Source organism: Nannospalax galili, unplaced genomic scaffold (assembly GCF_000622305.1).
Source record: "Nannospalax galili isolate Female #2095 unplaced genomic scaffold, S.galili_v1.0 scaffold346, whole genome shotgun sequence".
Lineage (NCBI taxonomy): Eukaryota > Metazoa > Chordata > Mammalia > Rodentia > Spalacidae > Nannospalax > Nannospalax galili.
This window is the reverse complement of record NW_008357637.1, coordinates 1,695,757-1,722,340: the sequence shown is the minus strand read 5'-3', so window position 1 is coordinate 1,722,340 and position 26,584 is coordinate 1,695,757. Positions and strand designations below refer to the sequence as shown.

The 26,584-nt window shown below is 41.8% G+C and overlaps 1 protein-coding gene across 3 annotated transcripts in view; it reads left to right on the top strand.

Moving 5' to 3' along the window:
- Positions 1-2,811: 2,811 nt before the first annotated feature.
- Positions 2,812-26,584, top strand: part of Slc25a12 (solute carrier family 25 member 12) — a 97,478-nt gene continuing 73,705 nt past the window's right edge. The window contains exons 1-2 of one of the 3 annotated variants that reach the window (XM_029557268.1): positions 2,812-2,846; positions 4,660-4,713. Coding sequence is in view for 1 of the 3 variants with exons in the window: in XM_008855256.3 (XP_008853478.1) it covers positions 3,707-3,718; positions 4,660-4,713 (66 nt within the window). In the remaining 2 variants the exon portion in view is untranslated. Of the gene's footprint in view, positions 2,847-3,648; positions 3,719-4,659; positions 4,714-24,156; positions 24,200-26,584 lie in introns of those variants that run through there. The other 2 variants (XM_008855256.3, XM_008855257.3) reach the window with 2 other exon arrangements.

Below are 26,584 nucleotides of genomic sequence, written 5' to 3'. Positions count from 1 at the left end.
CAGATTCCCTGGAACTCGAGTTAGGATGATTGCTAGCTGCCATGTGGGTGCTGGGAATCAAATACTGGTTCTCTGCAAGAGCAGCCACTACAGACAGTGCTCTTAACCAATGAGCCATCTCTCCAGTCCCGTGTTTAGCTTTTTAAAATACAACTTGAGTGAAGTTTTACAGAGGGCATAAGAAAAGGGTTAAGTGTCATTCACTTGTATGAATCCAGTTTTCCCATCCCCTCTTATTAAAGAAAGTATCCTCCTTTTTTCTTTTTTAAGTAGCACATCTAGATTTAATAAAGAAAAACAGCATTCATGGTTGAAGTTGTGGGTGAATGTGTCATTGCTACATAATGTTTATTGTTAGATGCAAACATATAAATTCAGGGCGCTGGGGCTGGAGAGATGCCTCAGCAGTTAAGAGCACTGGCTGCTCCTGCAGAGGACCTAGATTTGGTTCCCAGCACCACAGGGCAGCTAACAACCATGCCAGTTCCAGGGCATCCAATGCTTTCTTCTGACCTCCATGCACGACATGGGTGCACTTATATACATGCAGGCAATACACTCATACACATAAAATTTTCAAAATAAGATATTAAAAAAATTCAGGACATGAACATGACTTTAAAAGTTAAGTAGATTTAATTTTAACACTATTATAGCAGGAACCAATTAAAATTCTTACCATTTGTTTTGCATCCACAAAACCACTTCAAGGACATTAATGATCCATTTTGTGCAAGTAAATCATGTTTCTTGCCTTTGTTTCCTCCTCCTTCTTTTTCTTCTTCTTTCTGTTTCTAGACAAGGTCTCACTATGCAGTCTTGATTGGCAAGGAACTCTTCTTGCAAAAAAATTTTTGGCTTTATTTTTTATTGAATTTTTGTGTATTTTATACAGAAAATCATCTTTTTTTGTTTTGTTTTGTTTTTTTTTTTGGTCTTTTTGAGACAGGGTCTCCCTGTAGCCCCAGCTGTCCTGGAACTCACTATGTAGACCAGGCTGGCCTTGAACTCACAGAGATCCGCCTGCCTCTGCCTCCTGAGTGCTGGGATTACAGGCGTGCGCCACCATGCCCAGCAATAGAAAATCATCTCTATATTTCTTTTCCCTTCCCCTTTGGCACCCTCCCATAGCCCCCCCCCCCAAGTGGAGTTCATATATTTTGTCATTTGTGTTAAGGCCTATTATGTAAAGTTAGTGTCCCCAGATGTCGCTCAGTGCAAGTTCATCCACCCGGGTTTAGTCAACCTATTTAGAGTCTCTCTCTCCCTTCAAGGAGGGCAGTTCTTGCTCACCCAGCAGTAATCAGCTTTGGCTTTATTTTTATGTGTATGAGTGTTATGCTTGCATGTATCTAACTGTATCTGTGTCATGCAATACCCTTGTAGGACAGAAGAGGCATGGATCCCCTGGAACTAGAGTTATAGACAGTTATTAGCTGCTGTGTGGGTGCTGGGATTCCAAACCCCATCTTCTGCAAGAGTAGCCAGTGCTCTTAACTGTTGAGCCATCTCTCCAGCCCCTGGCCTGGAACTCTTAAGTAGACCAGACTCACAAAGAGCTGCCTGCCCCAGCCTCCCAAGTACTGGGTTTAAAGGTGTGGATCACCATGCTGGGCTCAATAAACTCTTGTCGAATTACACGCTTGAATAAAAATACTGCATGAACTCTATCTGCTTCTATTTAAAGTAGGTAGTTGTTCTGAGAGTACACCTTCTCAGCTAAGTTCATGGGAAGGATAATGGGATACCAAACAGCCTCCACCACATAAATTCCTAACATATTTAGAACATAGAGGGGTGTGCTTGTTTGTTCTTACTTTTGATCTGAAAAATTTAACTAATGTGTGCCTGAATGTTCAAAATATTTTCAGTGATTTTACATACAAAGCATGAAAATCTTTTGACTAGATTAAAAGTTTCTCAATGCCTATACTATTTTGGAGATATTCTGTGTTTTTTAAGTTGTTTCCAATACATATTTGAAACTAGCACTTATAAATGCTGAGGTGGAGAGTTGGTGGTGAAAACTGGAATATGTGGGTGACATAGGCTTGGGTTCTTTTGGAAATATGTGAGCATTTATGTTGGTGAAGTCTTTTATTTTTTTTAATTATGTGTATATGTATGTTGGGATGGTGTGCATATGAATGCAGGGCTTGCAGATACTGGAAAAGTTTCCCTGGAGCTGGTGATTGCGAGCCACCTGACATGGGGGCTGGGAACTGAACTCGAGTCCTTCGGAAAAACACAAGTGTGCCTCACTGTTAAGTCACCTCCCTTCTCCCCTCTTTCTTTTCTTTTTTCTTTTCTGACAGGGTCTCCCTGTAACCCTAGCTGTCCCGGAACTCACTATTTAGACAAGGCTAGCCTTGAACTCACAGATCTGCCTGCCTCTGTCTCCTGCGTGCTGGGATTAAAGGCGTGGGCCACCACGCCTGGCTGTCTTTGGTTTCTTTAATTAAAAAAAAAAGAAAAAGAATTATTAGTGTGCGTGCGCGTATTAGCGCGTGTGTTAAAAAAAAATTATTAGGAACTTGCTACATAAATCAGACCAGCCTCCAACACACTGATGTTCTCTTGCTTCTGCCTCGGAGTTCTAGGATTAAAGGCGTACACTACTGAACCCGGCTCGGTTCCGCCCCCCCGCCCCTTCACAAAGGCAGAGTTTTATGTATCCCAGGCAGACCTCTAACTCCTTTGTAACTGAGGATGACCTTAAATTTTCTGTCCTTTGGGCTCCACCTCCCAGATCCAGGGATTATAGGCGTTTACCACCGCAGCCGGTTTATGCCGAGGCTGGGGATGAAACTCAGAGCTGCCTGCACGCTTGGTAAACACTCTACCAGGTGAACTACATCTTCAGCTCTCTCATATCTTAATGGCAAGACTCAGTCTTGGAGACGTTATTTTGGCTCAAGGTAGAGCAATTACTTCTTAGGTAGGGCTGGGAATCCTGTGATAATTATTTTGTGTTCATGTAGAAGAGCCCGCATTCAGTGCTAGCTCTATTTAAAATGGAGTTGCTTTTTTAAATGCATCGGTATCCACCTCATTGCACAAAGGGTTTGGGTGCTTAGGAAAGTGGAGAAAGTCTATTAAACCGTTATAATAGTACAGGAAGCAAACCATTAAGGGTACTCATCCCATGCCAATTCAGGAGCATATTTCTGGTTATGTTTACGTAGGTTTTCCCCAGAGTGGGTAGTTCCTAATCTTTTTGTCAATATTTGCCACGAGTTGTCATTAACTCATTATTAATGGGACATGTTCTTTAATGCTTCGAAACCTTGCTCAATATAGGCCCCAAGTGTACCTTTAAGCCTCAAGAGGGAAACACTTTGGCTGAAGTCAGTACCCCAAGCCACACCCACTGCGAGGCCTTGGGAAACTTGGGGCTTGCCCGGCCGGGACTCCGCTCTCGCAACCTCACGGCGCCTGGGAATTCGGAGGCCGCAGCTCGGGCGTCCAGGGCGGGAGGCGCAGCAGCCCCGCAGGTCCGCAGGTGGGCAGGCGGAGGGCCAACTCCAGGTCCAGCCGCAGCCCGGGTCCCGGGTGCGCGCCGCCGCACCCCCAGTTCATTTGCATAGAGACGCGCGCGGCGCCGCCGAGCCGGAGGGAGGGAGGGAGCGAGGGAGGAACGGCGGGCGCGGCCCGGGCGGAGGCGCGCGCGCGCCCTGACAGCTCGTCCCCGGCTTCCCAGCACAGCATGGCGGTCAAGGTGACTCCAACTCTCTGCTGCTGCCTTTATTGCATAAGAGACATCCCAAGGGCCCTGAGTGCAGCCCCCCACCTCTTTCCATTGCCTTCTTTGCCTGGTTCTTGGATAGCGCGTCCTGGGGCTCCAGATTGCGGGTGCAGAGCTGTGCCGGGCTTGGACCGGAGGGAAGAGGATGCCCGGCTGGGGGAGGGGAAGGAGGAGGGATTGTGAGTTGAGGGGCTTGTGAGGACCACGGGTGGATGAAGGAAGGGTAGTATCTTGCCCTAGGTACACGGGATTGCGAGTACCGAGTTGAAGAGCATGGGAGAGGGAGTGGAAGTGGCGAGCAAAGCCGGGGATACCCAGGGCATCCGTGGATCTCGGTGGGGGAAGGGTTGAGTGTTGTAATTTGGGGTTCAGTACAGCCGGGGGCACCGGTTGACATTTGCTTGGCAGGTGGCTGGATGTAGAAAGTATCCGTATTGGTGGCAGTTCTCATACTTCAGGCTGGATGGAAGAGAAGGGTCGCCGAGATGATTCTATGCTGTTACTGCTTTTCTTCGTGAAGAAAGGCTGCTAGGCCATGCTATTAATTTAGCTGTTCCGCTTCTCCTGTTGCTCCACTCTTGTAACTCTCTGGATTTGAAGCTTGGTGGTTGCTACTATGTTGCTAGTAGATGTGGAGCAAAGTAAAAGATTATACTTGTTGGTTTACCTTTCCAGTTCCGAGTAAGCACTGTATGTAATTTGCTGTATCTTGGGCTATTCACACCCGTTTTTCCACCTTGTAGTCATAGATCTCCAGTTTGACAGGTGTTATCAGCAATTAGGCTTTGGGGTTGTTTTACACTAAATGCCCTTATAAAAGATAAATATGTTGATTGTCAGCATATGTGAGCTATAATCTAAAGAGATTGTGTGGTTTCTAGCAAAGCATTAACCAGCACCCCCCCCCCTTACAGGTGCATACAACCAAGCGAGGTGATCCTCATGAGCTGAGGAACATATTTCTACAGGTAAGTTAAAGAATTTTTGCAATTAGGAAAGAAAGAAAAAGTGTCCTTTTCAAGCTTTAACTTCTTTAACATTGAGGAATATTCTATTTTCACATATTCATACAACATGAATGGACAATGCCATTTATAATTCTCTTATTAATGACTGACTGAAGGATTTCCTTTATATTATGGATTGAAGGTTTTCCTGAAATTACTGTTTTAGTTTATATGACTTAAGATAAAGTTTTCCTACTCATAAATGTCTGTATAATTTGTTATAGAGATAATATTATAGGTATTATACCTGTGCTCCCCTTCTACTTATTTCTATTATAATCACAGATCTTGGGGGGCATTAATACAAAATGTTTCCTTTAAAATTCTTCTAAGGAGGCTGGAGCCTCTAAGGAGGCTCAGTACAGTAAATATGGAGAGAACCAACTCCACAACATTGTCCCCTGACCCCCACATGTGTGCCATAGCACACAACTCCCCCCAATAATAAATTAATTTTTTAATAGGAAAAATTATTATAAGGATTTATCTTAACTCATGTTAAGCTTTTAAGATTGGTGACTTTGCTATAGACTTAAAATAGGGGAAAAAAGGTTGCTTGGTTTTTAAATTTTGTTTTCTTCAATTTCTAAGGTGTTTCACCAAAGATTGTATTTTTCTCTAAAAATCTTCTTTTGAGAAGTTCCTATTTTGGATATGGGTTCTGTGTAGACACTTAACCTTGGACAGATTCCTACTGGGTATTATTTTCCTTGGTAAAATGAAAGGTGACCTCCAAGGTTCCTTCCAATTCTAAAAGTCTATGATTCTATATTAGGAACAGATTCTAACATATGTCGATGAGCCAGGACTAGATGGTGTTTTTATCTGAGACATGCGGTTTCCTTAAGCTATTGTTGGAGAGGAAACTGTATAGACAACTACACACGTATAGTGTAGCTCATAAAGAAGAATTAGTTAAGGCAGGGGTATTAGCTCACAGAGTGCCCGCTTCCCTGTTTTGAAGTCCTGAGTTTGAGCCTCAGCAACAACAAAAAGTTTATGTTTAATTTTTTTAGACAAAGTCTCACTATGTAGCCCACGCTGGCCTTGAGCTTTTGATCTTTTTGCCTCAGGTCTACCATGCTCCTTAGAAAGCTCAAATTTTATAAAATGTGTTAAGAGGAGTATCCTTTCTAGAGCAGAAATAATTATAATAGAACTGTACTATTTATGCCTTAAAACTTTTGTTCCTCACAAGTATTCTTGAAGACACATAAAAATATATATCATATGTCCCCCATACCATGATTTATTATTTGGTGGGTTTTTTTGGTCTTTTTTTTGAGATAGGGTCTCCCAGTAGCTCCAGCTGTCCTGGAACTCACTATGCAGACCAGGCTGGCCTTGAACTCAGAGATCCCCCTGCCTCTGCCTCCGGAGTGCTGGGACTGAAGGCGTGCACCATCACGCCTGGCTTACTCAATTGTTTTGTAGGAATTTCATGTGATATAGTTAATTTTCTGATTAAGCAGGAGTGGAAGAAATTAGTAGAGATGTGGCATGATGTAGTAAAAAGAGCATTGGTCCAGGTGTCAAGAACACTGGTTTAATTCCCAGGCCTATGTCTCTATGGCTGTTGTGCCTTAAGCTAATTATCTGGGAATCCTGGGCTTCACTTTCTCATGTGGATTCAGTGGAAGAAAATGGAAAGTGAGGCATTCTACCTGGTGGCCAGGCGTGGTGGCGCACACCTTTAGTCCCAGCACTCGGGAGGCAGAGTGGATCTCTGTGAGTTCAAGGCCAGCCTGGTCTACATAGTGAGTTCAGGTCAGCTGGGACTACAGGGAGACCCTGTCTCAAAAAGACCAAAAAAAACCCCACAAAATTCTACCTAGAAAAAACCTCTGACTCTCTATGGATTGACCCAAATTACATGCAGTTGGCTGGGAAGAGTGGCTGGATACTACAGTGAGAGTCCAATGACCCTGCTTGGCCCTCCTTTAATGAATGAGTACAACCGTCAACAAGCCCAACTGTGACAATATTTAGCAATCAGGCTCAGCTGAAGTTGTGATGATGGTAGTTATTTCATGCAGTAGAGACTGCTGTACAGCATCATCTTATTAAAAGGACATGGAATTTAAGAAGATTTGGTTCTAGGATCCACATATGAGGGAGAACATATGTCGTTTGTTTTTCTGCGTCTGTGTTACTTAGTACAGTTTCTAGATCCATCCATTTACCTGCAAATTTCATTATTTCATCTTTCTTTACTGCTGAGTAGAACTCCATCGTGTAAATATACCACATTTTTGTTAGCCACTCATCAGTTGAGGCATACTTAGGTTGCTTCCATCTTGTAGCTATTGTGAAAAGAGCAGCAACAAACATACAAATGTCTCTACACTAGGATGAGTCCTTTGGGTATATGCCAAGGAGTGGTATAACCAGGTCATATGGTAGGTTCATATTTAGTTTAAGGGTTCTCCGCACTGTTTTCCATAGAGGTTGCACGAGTTTGCAATTCCAGCAGCAGTGAATGAACGTTCCTCTTTCTCCACATCCCTGCCAGCATTTGCTATCATTTGTTCTCTTGATCCTAGCCAGACTGACTGGGGTAAGGTGATACCTTAGGGTGGTTTTAATTTGCATTTCCCTAATTACTAAGGATGTTGAACACTTTTTGAGATGTTTCTTAGACATCTTTATTTCTTCCTTTGAGAACTGTCTGTTTAGATCTTTAGCTCATCTTTTAATTGGGTCATTTGGTTTCTGGATTCTGTGTTTTTTGAATTCTTTATGTATTCTGGATGTTAAACCTCTGTCAGATGTGTCACTGGTGAAGATTTTTTTCCCATTCTGTGAGTTTTCTCTTCACTTTTTTCATTGTTTCTTTTGCTGTACAGAAGCTTTTTAGTTCGTTTGGTGTGTGTGTGTGTGTGTGTTGGTTTGGGTGGGTAATGGTGGTAGGGGGTTGGAGGTGCAAGAGGAGAGCTCACAACTACCCCTAGCCCTTCTGTGACATTTAAATTTAGCTTTTCATGTGCTGTTTTACATATTATTAATATCTTTTTGCACATCATTATTTTGTGGTACTGGGGATCCAACCTCTCATACATATTAGGCAAAAGTTCTGTCACTGAGTTACAACACTGGTCTTTTTCTTCTTTTTTTGGTCTTTTTGAAACAGGGTCTCCCTATATCCCCAGCTGGCCTAGAATTCACTATGTAGACCAGACTGGCCTTGAACTCACAGAGATCTGTCTGCCTCTGTGCCACCTCGCTTGGCTACACCACTAGTCTCTTACACATTATTTTGATGTTGCCTGTATTTTGTTTTTGTACTGAAAATTGGTGTTTATCATTACATATTTAGCACTAAAACATAAAGCTTTATTTATTATTTATTTATTTATTTATTTTTGGTCTTTTTGAGATAGGGTCTTTCTATAGCCCCAGCTGGCCTGGAACTCACTATGTAGACTAGACTGACCTTGAATTCACAGAGCTCTCCCTGCCTCTGCCTGGGATTAAGGGCGTATGCTACCATGCCTGCCTGGCCTTTCTTTATTTACTTTTTAAGAGTCTGCTATATATCCATGGCTGGCTTGGTTCTTGCAGTATAGCTCAGGCTGGCTTGAATTCAGGGCAATCAGCCTCTCAAATGCTGGGATTATAGGCAGGAGATGCCCCACCCAGTTTCAAGTATTATTGATAGACCAGAGAGGAAAAGAACAAAGATACTTAAAGTTCAGGAAGGCAGAAATCAGCCACAAAGACATATTATAGCTTGTTGGAGCACAGTTACCTTGTAGCATATTAGGATTTTATTCCTGACTTGATTAGTTCAAAGTATAGTTACTTAAAGCTATTGGGGGCTTTTGGAAAAAGTTTCATTATAGTTGCATATGACTTAAGAATACTTTAATACATGCTAGCTATATTTCAATGTTTAATGTATTTATCCAATTGTGTATTTTAAATCTTGTGTGTGTGTGTGTGTGTGTGTGTGTATATGTATGGGTGTGCATATATGGAGGTCAGAGGACAGCTTCCAGGAGTTGGTTCTTTTCTTCCTCTGTGGGATTCCAGAAATTGAATTCAGGTCAAGCTCTTTTACCTGCTGAGCCATCTGCCAGCCCCTCAACAAATATTTACTAAAGACTATTTGCTATGTACCATGCACCTTTTAGTTTAGTAGTAATCATCCAATTAACTAATTAAAGCCGAGAATTGAGCCATGACTTGAATAATGGTGAACCTTCTCTGAGGCCCATTTTATCTCTAATTCTGTTGAGGAAGTCAAGAACAACAAAGGCCAATGCATGGTCTGGGGTAGAACAGTTGGATTGGTTTGCCTAGAATAGAGGTTCCTAGCTAGGCATGGTGGCACATGCCTTTAGTCTTGGTACTCGGGAGGCAGAGGCAGGTGGCTCTCTGTGAGTTCAAGGTCAGTCTGGTGTACATAGTGAGTACAATTCCCAGCATCCACATGGCAGCTAACAACCATCCTTAACTCCAGTTCCAGGGGACTCTGACTCCCTCTTCTGACCTCAGTGGACATTGCACAGTGCAGGTGCACTTAGATTTACACACATGCAGGCAATACATCATACATATAAAATTTAAAAAAATGTAAAAATATGCTCTATTAGATGAAAATGACTAAATGCTAACTTAAACAGGTTGTAGAAGAAAGAATCTGACTCCCACTCCCGCTTCCTTTTCTTTTTGAGATAGGGTCTCACTATGTAGCCCTGGCTGACCTGGAACTCTCAAAGATCCTCCTGCCTCTGCCTCTTCTGTGCTGGAGTTAAAGGTGTGTACATCCTGCCCAGTTGAAAACCCCTGTTTTGATGTCCTCTAAGACTTGGACTCCATTTATATGTACCTCAAAAAGATATTTTATTTTATTTTTTAGAAAAGGGATGATTTTTGAAAGACAGAATCATATTAGAAGTTTGGCAGCTGTGCCTTGCAGAGAAATTAAAAAATAATTTGGCTATTTAAGTGCTAAAATATGAAAGTACCTTTATGCTGTAACTACCTAGAAAAATTGGCTGAGGAGTTGGGTTTGAAATAGGTAGGCCCCATGGGTTTCTGAGTGGGCAAATTGAAGTGGCAAATTCTGGCAGCTCTTTGTGTGTGTTGAATAAAGTGTGGAGAGATTGGAAGTGAGGCTGTCAGCTAAGACGCTATTGAAATAACCCATGTGGGAGATAATGACCGGGAGTGACTGACATCTGGGGAAATGGAAAGCCAGACAATACCAGGGTCTTTGTAAGGGAAGAATCTGGTGGATTTGGCAGTAACCATGGAAGTACTGAAGGAGCAGTGAAACTAGCATTTTTAGGATAGATGTTAATTGATAGGGCATCCATTTTGGGAGTTGGGGAGGGAGATAAAGACAAGTTTGATTGCTAAATAAATGTGACCCACTAAGTTAAAATTAAGACAGATTCACATTTGTACAGGTGGTAAACAGATCCTTATTAGGGACTAGTTGTAAAGTAAACAGGGCAGAGAACCAGGAACTGATTTATAGATGGTCATAGTTCAAGTGGGAAGGAGGAACAGAACAAGGGAGAATAGTGCTATGATAGCTTGAAGTTTCACAGAAAGGATAAATAAAGGTTAAGATATAAATCACTGTGTTAGTATAATTTGGTTTTGGTAGGATTTTGAAGTAAAGTTCAGTGCCATTCGAGCTTGCTACTTAAAAGTCTACAGAGGGGACTAGGGAGATGGTGAGGAGCATGGCTGCTCTTGTAGAGGACCAAGGTTCAGTTCCCAGCACCCACAAGGTAGCTAGCAACCATCTATAACTCCAGTTTCCAGGCTCTGACACCCTCTTCTGGCCTTTGTGGGCATACCCTCACATGGTGCACTTATATGCATGCAGGTAAAACACTCATACACATAAGTTAAAAATGAGTAAAATCTCTTTTTAAAAAGTCTACAGAGGGTTGGAGTGATGGCCCAGTGGATAAAGGTTTGCTGTACAAGAATGAGGTCCAGAGTTCATATCCCCAGAATCTATGTAAAAGCTGGGTAGGTGTAGTAGCTACAGCCTGTAGTCCCAACACTGGGGAGGTAGAGATTGGGGATCCCCAGAGCCAGATGGCTAGCTAGACTAGCTGGAATTGGCAAGCTTTAGTTTCAGTGAGAGTCTGTGCCTCAGAAAATAGAGGCTAGGTGTGGTGGCACACACCTTTAATCCCAGCACTTGGGAAGTAGAGGCAGGCTGAGCTCTGTGAATTTGAGGCCACATGGTCTACAATGAGTTCCAGGCCAGCCTAGGCTACAATAGTAAGACCCTGTCTCAAAAAAGAAAAGAAAATAGAGAGAGATGGTAAAGGAAATCCAACTTTAACTTTGAGTCTCCATGCCCACATGTGCACCCACACACCTGTGTACCACACACACATACCACACCTGGCCTACACATGCACATGCACATAAAAAAGATTTAATTTTAAAATTTAGAACAATTGAGAGTTGGATATAGCAGCACACACATGTAACTCAGGAGACTGAGACAGGAAGCTCACCAGTTCCAGGCCAATCTGGACTACATGGAAAGAACTTTGTCTCAAACCCTCAAAACGACAACAAAGGGGGTTGGAGAGATGGCTTGGCAGTTAAAAGCATGTCCTGCTCTTCCAGAGGACTTGATTTTGGTTCCCAGCACCCATATTGGGTAGCTCACAACTGCCTGTAATTCCTACCCTGGGGAATCAGACACCTTCTTCTGACCTCTGAGGGCACTCACACACATGTAAACACATACGCACAGACACACATACACACATACAATTAAAAAGAAAATAGATCTTTTAAAAAACCCAAAATCATTTTTATGTAAAACAAGGAAATGTTCCTTTTTGAAAATGCAACTGAATCTGTACTTAGTAGAATCCTATGTGAAACTCATGAATGGCTTGAGAAAAGTGAAACATTTCAAGGACTTGTTTCTTTTTTCTTTACTTTTTCCTGTGTTCTTTATTCTCAAAATTTGATGAATTTTTTCTTTCTTTGTGACAAGGTCTCATATATCCTAGGCTGGCCTCAAATTCACTGTGTAGCTGAGGATGACCTTGAACATCTGATCCTCCTGCCTCTACCTCCCCAAGTGCTGAGATTACAGATGTACATCACCACGTCAGACGGATGTGCTGGAGATTAAGACCAGGACTTTGTGCATGTAAGGCAAGCGGTCTGCCAACTGAACTACATCCCCAACCCATATCTTGTCTCTTAGTGAATAAAAAAAGACATATTCACTAGGATTCTGCCTTTTCCCTCATCCCCTCTCAAGCTCATGAAATTGGAGCACAACAAATGAATTCTTAGGTGTTCAACTGGGCTGCAATTTTACAACCAGTTGTCAAGCCAAGTTTTTACTATTTCCACCCTTCTGGCTGTCATTTCCTGATTTATCTCTTTCTTCTTTTCCTCTCTCACCCACACTATCATTGACCCAATTTTTCTACATGAGAAACATACAGTAGCTACAGGATACAATAGAAGCAATAAAAGGCAGGTGAGGTGGGGACAACAGAAATATGACAGGCTGCTTGTTACAAACCTGAAAAATGTCAGAAGTCTGTGCTTTGTTGGAAAGAAGGCTGATAACAAATTTTTATGATTTTTTAGAAAGAGCTCTTAAGATTTTTTTTTTCCTCGATAGACTTTTTGTTGTTCATTTATTGATATACTGTATGGTAAAAGCAACATGTGTTAAGACTGTACTACTATGTAAGCCAGACTAAACATTTACTGAGATAATAGAACTCAAATATTATTTTGATTCATTATTATTCTTTATTATATGATTTGATCTTCATTAGCACAAATGATGCAATGAAAGTCACATAAACATATAAGATGTACTTTTTTGTCTCATGTTTTATTCATCGATTGATTGACTGATTGATGTGCATTGAACTTAGGGCCTTGCTCATATTGGGCAAGAGCTCTGTCACTGAGCTACATCCTTAGTCCTGGTGTTTATTTTAGATTAGAAAATAGGTAGAAGATGACACTGATGTAAAGCAGCAGTGAGTTTCTTAGGGTTTTGTGATAACATAAATGTTTAGTGGAAAGAAATGTTTTTTAGTTCACTATTTGTTTATATACTGTTTATTCATTTATTTTTGGCAGTAAGGCTGAGAAGGGACTTAAGCAGGACTTTTAGCAAGGGACTCTGTTGGCGTATACATTAGGGCTGTGTTGCCAAGTGTGGGGTGTACACCACAGTATTACTGTAAAATATTAAGGGGTTAGGGAGATGGCAGTCTGTAAAGTGCTTGTCACAAAAATACAAAGACCTGAGTTTGATTCTCTAGGATCTAAGGGTGATCCAGAAATAAAAAAGTTCACAATTTTAAGCCAGGTGTGGCGGCGCATGCCTTTAATCCCAGCACTTGGGAGGCAGAGACAGGCGGATCTCTGTGAGTTCAAGGCCAGCCTGTGTACTCATAGTGAATTCCAGGACAGCTGGGGCTACAGGGAGACCCTGTCTCAAAAAGACCAAAAAAAAAAGTTCACAATTAAAAAAAATTATGTCAGATATGACAAGTACAGCAAGAAATAAATAGAATGACAAAAGGGCCACCATTTTTCACCATTTTGGAAGAGGTCAGTGAAGACCCCCAAGAATACATTAAAGTTAAGAATGGAAGGTAACTCAAGGTCAAGTGATGGAGAGAATTCCAAGTGCCTGGCTCACATCTACATAAGGCTCAGATGCAGAAAATGGTTCATGTGTGTTCTATAGCCAGAAAGGAGGCCAGTGTATCTGAAGCATCAGAGATGAGGCAGCCAGGCAGGAAGCTGAAGGAGCAACATCAAGAAGGGCTTTATATATAGGCCATGTAGAGGAGATTGGATATTTTTGTTTGTTTTTTCCCCCACAGTGCTGTGAAAACCATTGAAGATCTTTCGTCTTCCAATTTGAAGTGGAATGATGGAAATTATAGTTGAAATGGAATATATTTAAATAGATCATATTGATATGTAAACTGGTTTTTCCATTTCTGTGCTTTCTTATGGTTGACTGCAATTCTTTGAGTTTAATTTCCTCCTGATGTCAGGAGTGCTTTTAGAACATCTTGAACTGCATAAAACACATGTAGAAGGCCTGTGGAATATAGTTGGAGCCTACATTAGCTTTGTAGGTTCGTGTGCTTTGTTCTGCTTTGTGGTTTGATTTCTTGTTTTTCTGGGTTTGGTTTGGAACTTCATTTTTGTTTCTTTTGTTTTTTTGAGACAAGGTTTCACTGTGTAATTCAGGTTGACCTTGAACTCACTGTGTACCCCATGTTGGTCTTGAACTCACTGTGTACTCCAGGCTGGTCTTGAGCTCTCAATCCTCCTACCTCAGCCCCCCTTGTATTGGGTTTATAGACATTGACCACTCCATCTGGCTTCTAACCTGGGTCTGAATCTTCATTTGGCCCTTATTTGTTAACTTAGGCATTTACACTACCTATAGAAACCATTTTTCTCATCTGCCAAAGAAGGGCTAACTCCACTTAGTACAGTGGAGTATTCTAAAGATTAAGTGAAGTGATGACTAAACTGTGCCTGACGCATAGAGAACCAAATTAAATTTAGTATCTTGTCCCTATTTTTCTTTTTTCTTTTCTTTTTTTCCTGAATAGTATCTAAGTCCTGTGTTATCCAGATAACTGTGCTGAAATTAATAAAATAGGTCAAATGTTAATGTGTTTATGATTACTTACAAGTAATCTGATAATTGGTCACATTCTCTTTTTTGTTTCTTCGTTGTTTTTTGAGACAGGGTTTCACTCCATAGCCCCATCTGGTCTGGAACTGGCTATGTTGACGCCACTGGCCTTGAACTCAGAGATCTACCTGTCCCTGCCTCCTGACTGCTAGGATTAAAGTCATGTACCACCATGCCTGTGCCAGGCAGTTACTCACATTCTTTTTTTTGTTTTGTTTTTTGTCTTTTTGAGACAGGGTCTCCCTGTCTCCCAGCTGTCCTGGAACTCACTGTGTAGACCAGGCTGGCCTTAAACTCACAGAGATCCACCTGCCTCTGCCTCCCGAGTGCTGGGATGAAAGGCATGCGCCACCACACCTGGCCACATTCTTAAGACATGTATCTGATTATCTTCACTACTCCCCATACTAAGAAATATCAGCCTGAGAGGTAATTTCTCTGTAAGGTTCTGAGAAGAGGTATAATCATAGTTTAAGGCTGGGAGACCTGAGAGACTGTGGCAAGGATCAGCAGAGTTTCTTCTGAACTTTTGGGTGCTTAGCTAGACCAGAAAAGCAAACATAGTCCAATTATAGACTATGCTAGTACATGCAGAAGCATCCTGTTACATTCTGTAGGTTTTAAAAATCTTTTTGTTGGGGCTAGAGAGATGGCTCAGCAGTTAAAAGCACTGGCTGTTCTTGCAGATGACCCGGGTCAGTTCCCAGCACTCACATGGTGGCTAACAATCTTTCATAACTCCAGTTCCAGGGGAATCCAACACCCTCTTCTCACCTCCACAGACACTGCACAACATGGGTACACTTACCCATAAAATTAAAAAAAAATTTTTTTTAAATATCCTTTTTGTACTGGGCATGGTAGTGCACACCTCTAATCCCAGCACTTGGGAGGCAGAGGCAGGTGGATCTCTGTGAGTTCAAGGCCAGCCTGGTCTACATAGTGAGTTCCAGGACAGCTGGGTCTACAGGGAGACCCTGTCTCAAAAAGACCAAAAAAAAAAAAAAACTTTTTTGTGGGGATGGAAAGATGGCTCAGCCATTAAGAACAAGTACTGCTCTTTCAGAGGACCCTGGTTTGGTTCCCAGCACACAACTGGACAACTCACAACTGCCTGTAACTCCATCTCCAGGGGATCCAACTCCTTTGTCTAGCCTCCATGGGCATTTGCATTTATGTTCACATACACACACCCTGACACAGATACATTAATAAAAATGAAATAAATCTGGGCTGGAGAGACGGCTCAGTGGTTAAGAGCAGGACTGCTCTTCAAGGCTCTGAATTCAATTCCCAACAGCTATGTCGGTTTCTTTACAACTGCCTGTAACTCCAGCTGTGGGGGATCTGACACCTCTGGCTTCCACAGGCACCTGCACTTGTGTACACACTGCCCCCCATGTATACACATAAGTTAAAAATACAATACAAAGAAAGCAGGATTTCTGAAGAAAATAAAATCTTTAAAAAAAGAGGTGCAGACCAGATTCAATACACTGCATTTGGTTGGGCTGTTGCTCTGATCTTTTCAACACTTTCTGCTCCCTTTTAGGATAAAAGGCTTTCTTTTTCGGTGGCAAAAATGTTGCTATTAAATCAAGCCTAAACAACATTAAGGTATTCCATCCCCTAGGAGCTGTACCTTGGTTATCAAAGAGACAGTTTGCTCAGGCTTATGAATATATATGCTCCTATGTTCCCATGGTTACTTAGAATGAGAGATTGCAGTATTTATTTAAAGAACAATAGAAATTAATTATTCTACTTACTCTCCCCTGGGAAGCATCCTAGCTCCAGTTACTGGATTCTCTGAGGTCATTATTTTATTTCCAAGGTTTCTGATCATTTTGAAGAGAAAATTGTTTTGGTAGCCCTAACTTCGGTTCAGTCCAATGCTTTCAAAGCTCTTGTTCCTCCACACCCTGTTAGGAATTGCATTGTCCTAGCTGAAGTAGGACTTGCTGTAATGGACCCTGAAAGTACAAATGCATTTTTAAATTTTAAATCTTTGAAACATTTATTTTATTTATTATTATTGTGGAGACGTGCCTGTGTGCAAGTATATTTGTGTGGAGGTCAGAGGACAACATGGTGAAGTCGGTTCTCCCTTCTTTCTCCAGATGGGCTCTGGGGATGGAACTCAGGCTGTCAGACTTGCCATCTTGTTGGCCCAATTTTTAAATCTTTTTTTCTTCTTTTAATAAATATATTGAAATGAAAAGAAAAATAAGAACTATACAGAAGCATTCTGAGTATAAAAGGCAGGGTTTTGAAGAATTTTCCTTGAAAAATCAAATAGATTTTGTTTCTGGTACATCTGAAATCTATAACTGAAAGTGCTAATTAACCTTAGCTGTATGGAGCTAGGGATGTAACTTAGTTGGCAGGGTGCTTGCCTAGCATGAATAAAGCCCTGAGTTCAATCCCTAGTACCTCATAAATTCAGTGTGGTGGCACACACTTAAAATTCTGGCACTTGGGAGGCTGAGGCAGGAAGATTGCCACAAGTTTGAGGCAAGCCAGAACCAAGGGCTTGTCTCAAAAAGCATGGTGGTGCGTGTCTTTAATCCCAGCACTATGGAGGTAGAGGCAGGCAGATCTCTGTGAGTTCGAGGCCAGCCTGGTCTACACATCAAGTTCCATGCCAGCCAGGGATACATAGTGAGACCCTGTTTCAAGCAAGCGAGCAAACAAACAAAGCCTAAAATTAGGGCCACCAAGTTGACCCAGCAGGTTGGGGTGCTTGCTGCCAAGTCTGACAACTGCATGTGTACTATTGGTGTGTGTACATGTGTTCCTGTGTGCTCAGGCACATGACATACACAATAAAGAAATAAATTTAATAAAAAGTTTTAAAAGCATAAAAAATAAAATGAGATGTATGAACCTCTTTTCCTTAATGCACATAAACTTAGTAACACTGGAAACACATTACTCATTAAAATTTGTTTTAAACATTACTATGACTTAATACAGTTCTTAAAGTTAAAATGTCAATTTGAGCTTTTTGTTTGTTATTTTTAAGACAAGGTCTCTCCATGTTGGCTTATGCAGAACTTGGTATGTTGTCAAGGTTTGCCTCAAACTAACAATCCTCCTGCCTCAGTCTTCTAAGTGCTGCTTTTATAGGCATCAGCCACCACACCTGGCTTGCTTTGTGTGTTCAAAATTATTTCTTTCTCTGTAAAATATTTATGATACCATATGTTTTCATTATGATTAAGTTAATGTACCAAAATAAGGTGAACCTGACTCTGCTTGTTGTAGGAGGGTTTGTGTGTCAGGTCTGCTGTGGCATTTGCTCCTTGTGCAGTGAAAGGGCAAGCATTCCTGACTAAAATTGGCTTCTGTGGGAAGCAGGAGCAGCCACAGTAGACAGCAGGAGGATTAGCTTCATGCACTCCACTCTTGCCTTGGTACATAACGTTCTCTTTTATTGTTCAGGGAATTCATTTTTCTAGTTGGGAAATGATTTGTGATATCTGTAGTTACCAAACTTTGTGGCATTGTCTCTGAAGTCACTGAAATTGGAGGGATGTTAAAATCTGAAAACATTAGTTCTCTCAACTGGAACAGTCAAGGAGGAACAGTTTGTTTAGACTCTTATTACAGCCACATGTTGGATATGTAGAAATAGCTGCTTAGACCAGTTACAACTGACCTCCTGGTCAGCCAACCCCAAGGCAGCCTTGGCTTGGAGAGAGATGAAGAGTAAGAACAATAGCTCCTTCAGTTTGGACAAAAGCAGGGAAATTCAATAAGTAAGGAGGGGAACTAGGGCCCTCCTCTTTTCTGAGTCTAAACATCTCACAGCGACTATTTCAGTATGTATGTTTTCTCATTTCTGAATAGCATCTAAGATCTCCTTTTTACCTAGCAACAGGTCAACTATTTTGCTCGTAATGTCTTCTGAGAGAAGAAAGTGGGAGAAGCTGTGTAATATTCCATTTATTTGTTAATTTATTTAGTTAAATCCACCTATGGGATCTACCTATGTTGCCCAAGCTGGTCTCAGGTGCGTCTTCTGACTCAGCCTCTCACATAGCTGAACCTCCGGGTGCCACCTTGCCCAGCTAGCTGCATACTTTGCCCAAAACTTCCCAATGAGTTACCAGCACAGTTTTAAGACCCCAGTTTCTGACTCTGGTTTTCCTGTGCATCATGCCATTCTTCCCCCAGCTATTTGACATGTGGCGTGTCTTGCTGATCTATAATAAGAGCTGCTTGTTCAGGCATCCCCTCTGTCGGGCACTGTTTATTTATCTTTAAAAGATTTTTAAATTTTTATGAGTGTTTTGCCTGCATGTATGTATGTGCACCTGTGTCATGCAATGCTGGTGGAGGCCAGAAGAGGACAGTGGACCCCTGGAACTGGAGTTACAGACTTTTGTTAGCCGGCATGTGATGCTGGGAATGGAACTGGGTCTTCTGCCTGAGCAGCCTGTGCTCTTAACTGCCGAGCCCCCAGCATAGGCTTATGGTAAATGCACAATAACATGAAAATATTAGATTTCCGAAGCCTTTTGGCTTAAAAAGTTGTTTTTCTAGGTATGTGACCTTAGTTTTAGAATACAATGATTGAAAAAAAATTTGATCCTGTTACATTGTGTAATTTCTCGTTAAAAATGTAAACTTGGGCTGGGAATGTAACTTACTGGTAGAGTGCCTAGTTTTCAGGAAGCCCTGGGTTGCATCCTCAGCATCTCATAAACCCCACATGGTGGCTCAAGCCAGGAATCCAAGTTCTTGGGAGATAGAGGCAGGATGACCAGAAGTTAAAGGTCATCTTCAGCTACCTATTGAGTTCCAGGCTAGCCTAGACTACATATGGCCCCTGTCTAATATGTGTGTGTGTGTGTGTGTGTGTGTGTGTGTGTGTATATATAATATATCACAATTTTTTTTTCGGTCTTTTTGAGACAGGGTCTCCCTATAGCCCCAGCTGTCCTGGAACTCGCTATGTAGACCAGGCTGCAGGCTGGCCTTAAACTCACAGAGATCTGCCTGCCTCTGCCTCCCAAGTGCTGGGACTACAGGCGTGCGCCACCACTCCCGGCTTATATATATCACAATTTTTACTTTTAGTTTTAGGATTGATTGATTTATTTAGCTAGGGTCTTACTCTTACCTGGAACTCACTACTTAACATGGGTTGCCCTCAAACTCATATCAGTCTGCCTCCCTCTGTCTCCCTGAGTGTTGGGATTACAGGCATGAGCTGCCATGCCCAGCACTAAATTTTTTTTTTTTTTTTTTTTGAGACAAGGTCTCCCTGTAGCTCCAGCTGGCCTGGAACTCACTATGTAGACCAGGCTGGCCTTAAACTCACAGAGCTCCTCCTGCCTCTGTCTTCCCAGTGCTGGCTGAGTGCTGGGACTAAAGGCCTGCGCCACCACGCCCGGCTAAAAATTTTTTTTTAATGCATCAAATACACTAAAGAATCCATTTAAAATTTATTTTTTATTTTTAAGTATATGACTGTTATGCTTGCATGTATGTAAGTGCACCCATGTCATGCAGTGCCTATAGAGGACAGAAAAGGGTGTTGGATCCCCTGGAACTGAAGTTACAGATGGTTGTTAGCTGCTATGTGGGAACTGGGATTTGAACCCAGGTCCTCTGCAAGAGCTGCCAGTGCTCTTAACTGCTGAACTATTTCTCCAGCCCCCAAAGAATCCATTTTTAAACTTACACCATGTAAACAGATTGTTTTTTATCATTTTTAGACTTTTTAAATTGATTTTTTTGTTTATTTTTTTGACAGAATCTCCCTAGTTCCAGTCCCTCTGGAGCTCATGGTGGACTAGGCTGCCTCTATCTCATAGAGGTCCACCTGCCTCTGCCTCCCAAGTGCTAGGATTTAAAAGTGTGCACCCCCATGTCCAGCTTTAAATTTTGTTAACCCCTCCCCCTTTAGTGGAAATTTAAAGATGTGTGAGCTCTTTGCAAGGTGTAGTAGCCATATACAGTTAACTTGTAAGGAAGGTGTCATGCATTCAAAAGGTCACTTAAGGTTAATGCTAGTAAAGTGCAAAGGAGTTACTACTGTCCAGTTTGCACCAGTCAGGTGAGTCCTTGATATATTCGTCTTTTGGCTTCATACCATGGGCAAAGCATTTCTGGATGGCCTGATCATGTCTGGAGCCACAAATAGCTCAGTGTAATTACAACACATATCTGTATATGAAACCCTCCCATTTAAAAGAAATTTTATTTTTATGTGTATCAGTGTTTTGCCTGCATGTACAAAAGTGTACCACACACATGCAATGCAAGAGGGCATCAGATTCCCTGGAACCGGAATTACAGATGGTTGTTAGCTGCTAGGTGGGTGCTAGGAACTGAATCCCCGTCCTCTGCCAGAACAACCAGTGGGCTTAACTGCTGAGCCATCTCTCTAGCCCCCTGCTTTTAAATATATGATTTTGACTAAATAAGACCTTTTTTTTTTTTTCCAAGCTTCAGACTGCCAAGGCTTTTTCAAAGCACATATGAACTATACTTAGTGTAAATTTAAATGTTTCTGGAAATGTCAGACGCTATGTGCACTTTTGCATTCCAAATACTTGAGTTGGGGTTAGAAAGAGTTTAATCTAGAAAACAGATCACCTATTTTTGTCAGCTACTGTCAGATATTTCTTGTCAATGTCTTTCATGTGCCCTTGACTTCTTGCCCAGGAGGGATTTACAATTGCTTAAGAGACATCTTTGAAATGGCAAATGATTAACTCTAGAGTTATTTGAAGTAAGAATATAATATTTGGCAATTTCATTTAAAGTCATTTTAGTTTACCCTTTGAAATGATAGGAACAAAGTGAAAAAATATAAAACTATTAAGTTACTTAGCATATTAAATCTTTAGTGTTATTCTGGGAAACCCAAAACTTTATTTTATTTTACTTTATTTTTTATTTTTTGGTCTTTTTGAGACAAGAGTCTCCCTGTAGCCTCAGCTGGCCTGGAACTCACTATGTAGACCAGGCTGGCCTTGAACTCCTGCCTCTGCCTCCCAGTGCTGGGATTAAAGGTGTGAGCCACCATGCCCAGCCTTTTTTTTTTTAATACTATTTTTATGTGTATGAATGTATTGCCTGCATGCATGTAAGTGCACCCATGTCATACAGTCTCATGGAGGTCAGAAGAGGGTGTTGGATCCCCTGGAACTGGAGTTTCAGACAGTTGTTAACTGCCATGTGGGTGCTGGAAATCAAACCCAGGTCCTCTTGCAAGAGCAGTCACTGCTCTTAACCACTGAGCCATCTCTCCAGCCCCTTTATTTTATTTTTTAAAAAATATTTTATTATTTCCTATTTTGTGTGTATGGGTGTATTGGCTGCATGTATATAAGTGCACCTGTGTCATGCAGTGCCCGTGGAGGTCCAAAGGGAGTGTTGGATCCTCTAGAACTGGAGTACAGACAGTTGTTAGCTGCCATGTGGGTGCTGAGAATTGAACCCGAGTCCTCTGCAAGAACAACCAGTGCTCTTAACTGCTCAGCCATCTCTCCAGCCTCCAAAGTTTTATTTTATCTTTTTTTTTTTTTTTTTGGTCTTTTTTTTTGAGACAGGGTCTCCCTGTAGCCCTAGGCTGGCCTCTGACCTCGAACTCAAAGATCCACCTGCCTCTGCCTCCCAAGTGCTGCGAATAAAGGTATGTGCCACCAGGCCTGGCCTTAATTTTATCATTTTTAATGTAAATACTCAAGTCATTTTGATTAGCAGAAAGAAGTGGTCTCAATAAGGCCCTTAATATTTTTTTGTTTCTAGCCTTAGTTTGCTCTATCTTTATCTTCTGTTTTCTTGTTTTTGAGACAAGATCTTGCTTGATGTATAGCCCAGGCTGGCCTCTACCTCCTTAATGCTGGGACTAAAATGAGCACCACCATGGCTCTGGTTATTGTTCTAAAAAATTCTGCTTAAAACTATTACCAAGCCGGGCATGGTGGCACTTGCTTTTAATCCTAGCACTCTGGAAACTAGCCTGGTCTACATAGCAAGTGAGTTCCAGGCCAGTCAGGGCTACATAGTGAGACCCTATCTCAAGAAAAATAAGCCCAACCCAATAATAACTACTAAACATCATTACCAGCTAGGTATGATGGTGCATGCTGGTAGTCTCAGTCTTGGAATGTGGAGACAGGAGATTTAGGAGATAAGGTCATTTTGGCAAATCCAAGGCCAGTCTGGGCTATATGAGACCCTATCTCAAAATCCAAAAGAAAAAAGCCCCAAACCAAAAACACTCCTATTAATTAAAAGCATTAAAAATAAGTTATTTAAAATAAGTATTTCGTGCTTACTTTAAAAACTATTTAATTTTTTTTTTAAATTTTGTGTGTGAGTGTATTGCCTGCATGTACGTAAGTGCACCTGTGTTGTTCAATGCCTGGGGAGGTCAGAAGAGGGTGTCGGATTCCCCTGGAACTGGAGTTAAGGATGGTTGTTAGCTGCCACATGGGTGCTGGGAATCTAACCTGAGTCCTCTTCAAGAGCAGTCAGTGCTCTTAACTGCTAAGCCATCTCTCTAGTCCCTTAAAAGCTATTTTAAAAGAACTTTGGGCTTAATACATCACCTGTTTTTCTTTCATTTTAGTGCTTGAGCCTTAGGAATGTAGCTTAGTTGGTCGTGTTCTTGCCTAGTGTGCATGAAGCCCTGAGTTTGATCCCTAGTACCACACAAAACCAGGTGTGGTGGTTCAAGCCTATATTCCTAGCCCTCAGGAGGTAGAAGGAGGAGGAAGAGGAATTCAAGGCTAGCCTTGGCTGTGGAACAATTTTGAGGCTAGCCTGGGCTACATGAGAACCTGTCTCAAAACAAAAAATAAAAAACCAATATGGATACTGAACTCAAGGCCTTAAACATAATCTTTGCCTGTAAAGATTCATGCATCTGGGGGAGATGGCCCAGCAGTTAAAGGTACCTGCTGCCAAGCCTGACAACCTGAGTTTGATCCCCTAGATCCACATGATGGAAAGAAAAAATTGACTCCAGAAAGTTGTCTTCTGGCCTCTGTGTATGTTCTGTGGTGTGTACACACACACAAATAAATAAACAGTATAAAAAAGATTTATGTGGGGCTGGAAAGATGGCTCAGCAGTTAAGAGCACTGACTGCTCTTGCAGAGGACCCAAGTGCGATTCCCAGCACCCACATGATGGCTATGAACCGTCCTTAACTCCAGTTCCAGGGGAATCTGAAGCCCTCTTCTGACCTCCGAGGCATTGCATGACATGGGTGCACTCACATACAGGCAGACAATACACTCGTGCACATAAAATAAAAATAATAAAATATTTTTAAAAATTAGAAAAAAAAAGATTTACGTGTGTGTGTGTGTTTGCATATATGTGTTTTTGTGGTCCAGGGAATGACCTGGGATCTTGATCATGCTAGGTACATGCTCTGCCCTGTTGAGCTACACCTGTGGCCTTTGTGTCACCACCTTTTCTCTGTTAGCATAAGAGCTAAAATATTTTAGCATTTTAACTGAGTATAGGTAGATTCTAGTTTTAGTTCTAAATTCCTTCCTTGTTTCTGTCTGTTCAGACAACAGGGTTTCTGACATTGCCAAGTAATTGTCTCTCGTTTAATGGGTTAATTAGTTAACTGTCTTCTGTAGAAGTCAAGTACCGACTTCTTGTGGCTGAGAAGACTTAGGGCTTTTTTCCCCCTCAGCTATACACTCTATCTTTCAGATGAAATCAAGTTAAAATAGACTGGGAGAGTCGGGGAAAACACTGGCAAAATACCTGAGGGTAAGTGGTTTTCTGGCGTCATTTATAACCTTAGGTACTGGCAAGGCCTGTTTCAGTTCATGTCAACAAAAGCATTTGTTTTCCTTGTTGGCATCTGTGTCTTTGGTGGCTTGTGCTAAGGCAGTTCTATTTCCTGAGAGTTTTCAAGGCAGGAGGTTCTTGCTGATTCTATAGGTGTAGCCTACCTTCACCATGTGGGTTGTGTAGGTCATGTGTTTATCCTGGCCACCAGATTCAGGTATGGAGAGTACAGTTTGAAGGAATGGGCAAGTAATTGCCGTTTTGTTAATAAGAAGTCTGAAATGTTTTCCTATTCTCTGCTCTCTTGTCACAACATGCAGGCAGTCATAAAGAGAGAAGGAAACACTATTGGCAGTGCTGAAAGAGCTCAGGATCTGTCTCTTCCTTCTCAGCCCTGCTTTGATTCCAGCCTCCATATCTTTCAGCTGATCTTTGCCATGGCCACCTCCTTGATTCAGTCACTTCCTCTGTCTTCACCCACCTTTCACTGGGCGTGCCAGTTAGTTTCCATTTTCAACCTGACACAACCTACAGTCATCCAGGAAACCTCAATTGAAGAATTGCCTCTATCAGATTGGTCTGTGGCCATCTGTGAGAGATTTTGTCTGATGATTGATGTGGGAGGTCCCAGCCCACTGTGGGCACTACTACCTCTTAGGCAGGGAGTTCTGAGCTATGTAAGAAAATGAATTGAGCATATGCTAGAGAACCAACCAGTAAGCAGGGCTCCTCCATGGTTTCTACTTTGAGCTTGCGCCTTTAGTTCTGCCCTGACTTCACTTATGATGGACAGTGACCTGGAAGTGTGACATGAAATAAACCCTTTCCTCCCCAAGTTGCTTTTGGTCATGCTGTTTATCACAGCACCAGAAAGGAATGCAGGGCACAGGGACAGCACAGGGACAGAGCTCTCTTTTCTAAAATCTTTAGTGGTATTCTTTGTCTTGGAACAAAGTTTATTCTGTCTAGTGATCACATACTCCCATGATTTGGTCTCAGACTACCTTTTCAGCCTTCCACTTTGTATCTTTGTAGATTGAACATTCTGATTTCAAAAAATTTGAAATCTGAAATGCTCCAGAATCCAAAAGTTTTTGAGCACTGATTTGATGATGTAAGTGGAAAATTCCATACCTGACCTTATGTAATAGGTCACAATCAACATGCAGGCACACTGAAAATATTACATTGAAGTCACCTTGAGGCCCGTTTTTAGAAAGATGTGTATGAAACAAACGAAACTATGTTTAGATAGCCTGTTAAGGAGCCAGGTGTGGTGCTGCCTACCTGTGATCCCAGAACTTGGGAGGTGAAGGCAAGAGGATCAATTCAAGGCCAGCCTGGGCTACTACATACTGAGTTTGAGGCCAGCCTTGGCTACCTGAGACGCTGCCTCAAGAAAACAAAAATAACAATTAAAAGATTTCCCCATTAGTATATGCAAATCTCCCCCTCAAATCTGAAATTTAAGGATATTCAACCTGTATGTTACCTCTCTCTCTTTCCCTCTCCTGTTGATTGTATATGTGTGAGTGTGCAATATATGCCTACATGTGTGCAAGGGTCGGGGGATACCCACGTGCTGATATCCATGTTCTCTCACTGAATCTTCAATAGACTAGCCACCAACAAGTGCCATTGATCGTCCTGTCTTGGTCCCCCAAAGTGCTGTGGTTACAGGGCTTGCTTGCAGAGCCGCTCTTGGCCTTTTGCATGGGTGCTGAGAATTTGAACTCAGGTCTTCATGCCTGCTCAACAAGCACTCTTACACTCAACCTGCACCCCTTTTTCTTCCCTTCCCTTCATTCCTTTGTGCTTTCTTTTGTCTTTCTCTTTATTTCTCTCTTTTTTTTTTTTTTTTTTTTTTGGTCTTTTTGAGACAGGGTCTCACTGTAGCCCCAACTGACCTGAAACTCCCTATGTAGACCAGGCTGGCCTTGAACTCTCTGAGATCCTCCTGCCACTGCCTCCCTTATGCTGGGTGCCTGGCTCTTTTTCTTTTTATTATTATTAATTATTATTGTTATTACTATTTTTTATTTTAAGTGTATGAGTGTATTGCTTGCATGTATATGAGTGCACCCATGTCGTGCAATGCTGTAGAGGTCAGAAGAGGGCTTTGAACTCCCCTGGAACTGGAGTTAAGGATGGTTAGGAGCCGAACCTGGCTCCTCTGCAAGAGCAGTCAGTGCTCTTAACCGCTGAGCCATCTCTCCAGCCCCTCTTTTGTCTTTCTTAAAAAGGAAAAGAAAACACACAGAATTACATATCTAAGACAGGAGAATATTAAATTCTACTTTCTTTTTTTTTTTTTTTTTTTGGAGACAGGGTCTCCCTGTAGCCCCAAACTGGCCTGGAACTCAT